The sequence below is a fragment of the Nicotiana attenuata genome, unplaced genomic scaffold, assembly GCF_001879085.1.
Source record: "Nicotiana attenuata strain UT unplaced genomic scaffold, NIATTr2, whole genome shotgun sequence".
Classification (NCBI taxonomy): Eukaryota; Viridiplantae; Streptophyta; class Magnoliopsida; order Solanales; family Solanaceae; genus Nicotiana; species Nicotiana attenuata.
Window position 1 is genome coordinate 177,249 of NW_017672012.1, and position 6,252 is coordinate 183,500.

Here is a 6,252-nt window from a genome sequence, read left to right on the forward strand (position 1 = left end):
AGGAAAACGCATGTTATAACCAAGTTGAGCAGAGATTTGCATATTAATACGAATTCAAATAAAAGGGAGAACGGGGGAAAGGGTGTGCATGAAGCAATAAAAGGGAAAGGGGAGCAGGATATTCATGTAACAACAAAAACAATAAAAGACACGTTTGTCAGAGAAGACTAATTCATACAAATCAAATTTGTTATGGTAAGAGCCTAAAAATATCCCCAGCAGAGTCGCCATGCTATCGCGCCCTTTTTCTCGCAAAATCGGGTTTCTACATGTGACAACTCTTATAAAGGAGGTGTTAAAAGATGAGAGTCGCCACCTAACGGGTTTAAGGTGCATTAGGGCATCTATTTGCATATGACTCGGATTTAACTAGTTTGCATCACCAAAGATCAGGTAAGGGCTCAAATTACCTTGAAGAGAAGGTATTATGCACTCTTTGAGGTCCACAACAGTGGGTCCCGTCCGAACTTGAATTATATGAATTAGTCAAATAAACAGAGAGAAAACAAGAAGTTTAGGCGGTTTATTATTAAAAGACTTTGAATAAAAACAGACACTTGATTCAGAGATAAAATGGGGGGGGGGGGGTCCTAAGTTTTTTAGCCTAAAGGATCACCCCGTGCAACATAAATAATACTTCGTAACTCCCTCGAGATGGGGTGTTACTCGTATTATGCAGTGGGCACAGACTATCATCTCCTGCTACCCGATTACTATCTTTAAGTTTTTTACCTAAAGCGCACTAGTTGATTCTAAATCGTGCCTTATGCGTGCACTACCCATCCCATGCTTATGGTCAAGGAGGCTTTGTACCTACTATTTGGATAGTTCTAGACTTTACTCAGGTTGCTAAAAATGATAAATCTAAGCGACATTCAAAACATGTAGGACTGCACATAAAGACAATATATGGCTCAAGTTGGCCTCCACATGTAAGCAACAAATACACGCAAACAGGTGAGGCAGTAGACAAATTTTAGAATTAAGATGAAGTGGAGTCCTTAAATCCTATAGCCATGGCTTCAATGTGATTCTGAATTTTAAGCATACAGGCGGTGTTGCTTTCTTAGGACAACAAATTCGCAGATCGTAGGTATTACAAATCCTATAGGCATGCTTTCTAAATCGTTTGCGCAATAAGACAGTGAAATAGTTGATAGCTCAAAATTGCCAGCATTGACTTTATCAGCATACTTTCTAGGCGAGCAACAAGATCTTATAGGCAAGATTTCTAGGAATTGGCCATTGAGACTGATTCTTTATCCTTTTATCCTTATAGGCATGCTTTCTAGGCGAGCAATATGATGAGAATAATAGTAGCCAACTCAATTATATTTCTATAGGCATGATATCTACACGAATACTATGAAGAGCAGGTATTTATTACTCAATGTGATCCTATAGGCATGATATCTAACATAAAGTAATTTGAACAAATAATCACCATGTTGCAACATAATAAGCAGATAATAACGTGTGGGAATGGAACATGTGAAATATTTATGTCCTATAGGCATGTCATCTATCAAACACATAGAAATAGAGCATGTTCAGCAAAATTAAACACTCAGATCCTATAGGCAGGATTTCTACCCTTTCATGCAAATATTAGAATAGAATAACTATAGTAGGCCTAAGACAGGCTCAAAATGTACTCCGCTCAGCCAGACCTTTGTCTCCACCCAGATTTCAACATAGCCCAAGAACCATAAGAGAACTTGGCCAAACCCAATAGCCATAGTTTGATCATAGGATCCAGGAAAAACAATCAATTTGCACATTCGGTAGGTAGAAAGAGGGGCAGGATTGAGTAATCAGAAAAAATGGCCAAAGAGCCTTAGACCCTAGTGTGTCAGAGTTCACAAGGGTCTCAAAGTGGACTCCGAGCAGTGTTCACACTAGGGAGGTTAATAGAGAAGTTCTTAGGGGGCCTTGGCTTTCAGCCGGCCAAGAATTATAGGCTCAGAGTTAGGGAAGCAACCAATGAAAATAGTAGTAGATTAACAGGGTTTGGAAGAGCGCATTTGCATTTTTTAGAAATAGACATTACAAAGTGATCTCATAATCAACACAGCGGGTGCATAAACTCAAGAAACAAGTTAATGCTGCAAGTTTTCACTTAACACATTGGGGCAGGGTACCTTTGTAAGAAGCAAGGAGTCTTAAACTTCTGGGATTACAAAGTTAATAGGCAAAGAAGTATTAGGCCAGTAAGACAAACAGTTATCACTAAATCACCAAGTTCAAACCTAAAGGATCAAATTATGCTAAACACAGAGATTAAACAGTACAACTTGTATCAGCAAGGCAAATAGAATCACATACTATAGGGGAAACAAGTCAAGAAAAACTAGTCTAATATAATTAGCTGTTAGGGGTGCAGAATTGGTAGGGTAAGGACATACTAAGTGACAAACATAGCCATAGGAGAAAATTACAGCTAGAGTGAAGGTTTTAACATATTAGGGCATACTAATGATATAAATTAATCACTATAGAAATTCAGAATAAGGCAGGAAACAGGATGAGGCCATATAGCCAATGCAAACACTCAAATTACCAATACATTAAGCTAAACATGCTTCAAACTGTCCAAATTGCCTAAGTTAAATTCAAATACATTTTTAGGACTAATGGTTTAGGCGTGAGTCAATGCTAGAGAGGTTTATATCATAATAGAATCACACATTAAGAGAGTCGAGAAATTACATCAAGTCACGCAATTTCAGAAACATGGATATGCTAATTAGAACATAAGAGGATGAACATTGCGAAGGTTGAGAACTAACCAGTTATTGCTCAACAGCTAGACAAACAAGAAAAGAACAGCAATATGACCCAGAATCACAGATGCGTTATGTTCCCAAAGGCTTCAAATAACCTAGGGCAGTGCTCACACCCAAGGAAGATCGGAAAATAAGAAATCTGGTGGCCTTGGCTTTCAGCTGGCCAAGAGCCAAAATAGAACAAGAGAATAAACGAACACGGAGTGAAAAGCCTTAGTTTTTTCAGTGGAAAATTTTAGCGATTCCAAGTCTGCCTAAAAGGGATTGAGGGAGGGGTTTATATAGTAGTAAAAATCGAGCAATAATCAAGGAAAATGAGTAATTCAAGCAAAAAACAAGGTAAATAAACATGCAAAATGATCTAAAAATCAATTTAAGAGAAAGACCTGTAAACCCTAGCTTTTAGGGAAAGTGAAAATTGGCTGAATCGAAATAAAAAATTGAACTCACACAGTAGCGTAGAACGTATATAGACAGAATAGCGTTCAAAATCAGATATTTGAACCATTTTGGTTCGATTTCAGAAGAGATTTGCTTGTCATGTTTAGGCAAGCACCTAAGTAATACCATAATAGAACAACCAGTACCAAAAGGGGTCAGATATGGCAAGAAATGGTAGTCGAATCCCATGGTTGGTGGATTTGGAGAAGGTTTTAAGGGGGCGGCGATCGGGGTTTAGTTGAAGAAGAAGGGGGGTTGAGAGTGTGTGAGGGCGGCGGATTAGAGGGGAATGATTAGGGTTTGGGGGTGATGATATAATTCAAAGGGAGGAATTAATAAGGGTCGTTGATCTTGAGAGATCAACGACCAAGATTAAAAGTTGGAACGGGCGGGTCATGGAGATAGGGCACCGGCCGGGTCTAGAGGGTTGGGTTATTTTGATTTGGGCTGGGGTATTTGGGCTAGGATTGTGAGGGTTTTGGGCCATTTACTTGGTCCGAAATTAGTTTAAAAGTGGGGCTGTTATTTAAATACCCAATATTAATCAAAAATAATTTGTAAAAGTAATTAATAAATAACAAAAATATTATTTGTGCATTAAAATGATTGAAAATAATAACTTAACATTATAAAAAATATAAAAAGTTATTTTGGCACAAATAATGTAATTATATATGAATATAGGCTATTATTGCAAAAATGTGCAACTAGCCTAAAAATACAAATGTAATTATGAAACATGAAGTAAAATATTTAAAAGCATACATGTTGGTGTAAATAATAAGTATGGATGATTAATCATCATAAAAAAATAATTTGAAGGATAATTATTGGATATTTATATAATAAAATGCGGAAAGAAATTAATTTAGGGTTTTTAAAGATTATGAAAAATTATGAAAAATGCTTGTATAGGTTTGAAAACTAAATGATGATGCAAATATGCTATTTTGAAGGTATACATACATTTTCTTTTTCAAATATGAGGGAAAAATTGGGTATCAATAGCGGAAACTTCATCGCACCTGCGCCTTCTGCCCAGCTCCTCCAATCTCGCATCTGCGATCCTCCGCTCGCTTCTGCGGGCTCGCACCTGCGATGAGACATCCGCAGGTGCGATTATGATAGTTAAGTTCCAACTTCAGCAACTCCTCCAATTTCCAAACTTGTTCCGTTAATCACTCGAAATCAACCCGAGGCCCTCGGGACCTCAACCGAACATACCAACAAGTCATATAACCCCATACAAACTTAGTCGAGCCTTCGAATCACACATAAAAACATCAAAACACCAAATTACCCTCGGATTCAAGCCTAAGAACTTCTAAACTTCCAAATTCCGCAAACGACGCCGAAACCTACCAAACCACGTCCAAATGACCTCAAATTTTACAAACATGTCACAAATGACACCACAAACCTATTCCAACTTCCAAAAATCCATTCCGACCCCGATATTAAATTTTCCACTACTGACCGAAATCGCCAAATTTTTAACTTTCGCCAATTCAAGCCTAATTCTACTATGAACCTCCAAATCACATTCCGGACGCGCGCTCCTAAGTTCAAAATCACCTAACAGAGCTAACGGAATCATCAAAATTCAAATACGATATTGTTTACACATAAGTCAACATCCGGTCAACTTTTTCCAACTTAAACCTTCTCCTAAGGACTAAGTGTCTCACTTCACTCCAAAAGAACACAAAAGAAGCAGGAAATGGGAGAATATGGCTATAACTCTCGAAACGACCGGCTGGGTCGTTACAATAATACCTGCCACTAAAAGCTTGACAATCTCCTTTTTTACCACTCCCTGCATTGCAGGATTCAATCTCATTTGGGGTTGGATTATTGGCTTGTAGCTATCCTCCATGAGGATTCTATGCGTACCAATTACTAGATTAATCCCTTTAATATCTTCTACAGTCCACCCTAAAGCTCTTTTATGTGCTTGTAAGACTAGAATAAGTCTTTCTTCTTGTTCTGCAGTCAAAGAAGATGAAATAATTACTGGAAATAATTCTTGATCAAGATAAACATATTTTAAATGAGAAGGGAGAACTTTGAGTTCAATTTTCGGTTGAACTTCTTATATTTGCATATCTTTATCCTTAGAATCGTTTTCCAGTCTTTCAGCTTCTTTCCTAATTGTGGGATCATGATCTTGTTTAGTACCTGGTTTTGTCACACATCTTTCCATTGAGTCAGAAACTAATTGATCATCTTTGTATTCATCTGCAAGATCACTAATCATGTCAATAGAAAAATATAAAGATGATGCCTCATCTCCTGAACATCTTAGTATCTTTTACATATCAAAAATGACTTTTCTTCGTCAACTCTCAAAATTAGTTTTCCTTGATGAACATCTATGATTGCTCTTCCTGTGGCAAGAAATGGTCTACCCAAAATTATCAGTTCATCAGGACATTCTTTCATTTCAAGTACTATAGAATCTATTGGGAAAACAAACTATCTACTTTTACAAGCACATTTTCAATTATTCCCTTAGGTTTCTTAGTACTTTGATCTCCAAACTGAAGAGAAACACCTATGTCCTTCATTTCATCAAGTTCGAATTTTCTAAAGATAGAAAATGGCATCAAATTTATTGAAGCCTCAGAATCACAAAGGGCTTTCCCAAAATATACTCCTCCCAAAGTGCATGGAATGGTAAAACTGCCAGGATCACCAAGTTTTTGTGGTAGCTTATTTTGAATTATAGCACTGTATTTTTCAGTAAGCATTACCACAGAAACTTCTTCCAATATCCTTTTGCTTGACAAATTTTCTTTTAAAAATTTAGCATATGAAGGCATTTGCAACAAAGCATCATTGAAAACAATATAAATATGAATCTATTTTATGATTTCCAAAAATATTACAAATTGACCATCAAGCTTATCTCGCTTCAGTTTTTGTGGAAAAAGAATTGTCACAGGTGGGGCGGTCATTTTTTCAAAAAAAATTTCTTCCTTATTTTTTGTTTCTTTCAACTTGTTTTTCAATATTCAATATTCTT

General features: G+C 36.8%; 1 protein-coding gene across 1 annotated transcript; it reads right to left on the reverse strand.

The window, feature by feature from the left end:
* Positions 1-2,792: 2,792 nt before the first annotated feature.
* LOC109211332 lies at positions 2,793-6,049 on the reverse strand. Its single transcript, XM_019374865.1, has 4 exons — positions 5,755-6,049; positions 5,406-5,465; positions 5,004-5,213; positions 2,793-2,806 (listed from the first exon to the last, which is right to left on the reverse strand). Exons 1-4 carry the CDS (start codon positions 6,047-6,049, stop codon positions 2,793-2,795), a joined length of 579 nt encoding a protein of 192 aa, XP_019230410.1.
* Between the last annotated feature and the right edge of the window lie 203 nt (positions 6,050-6,252).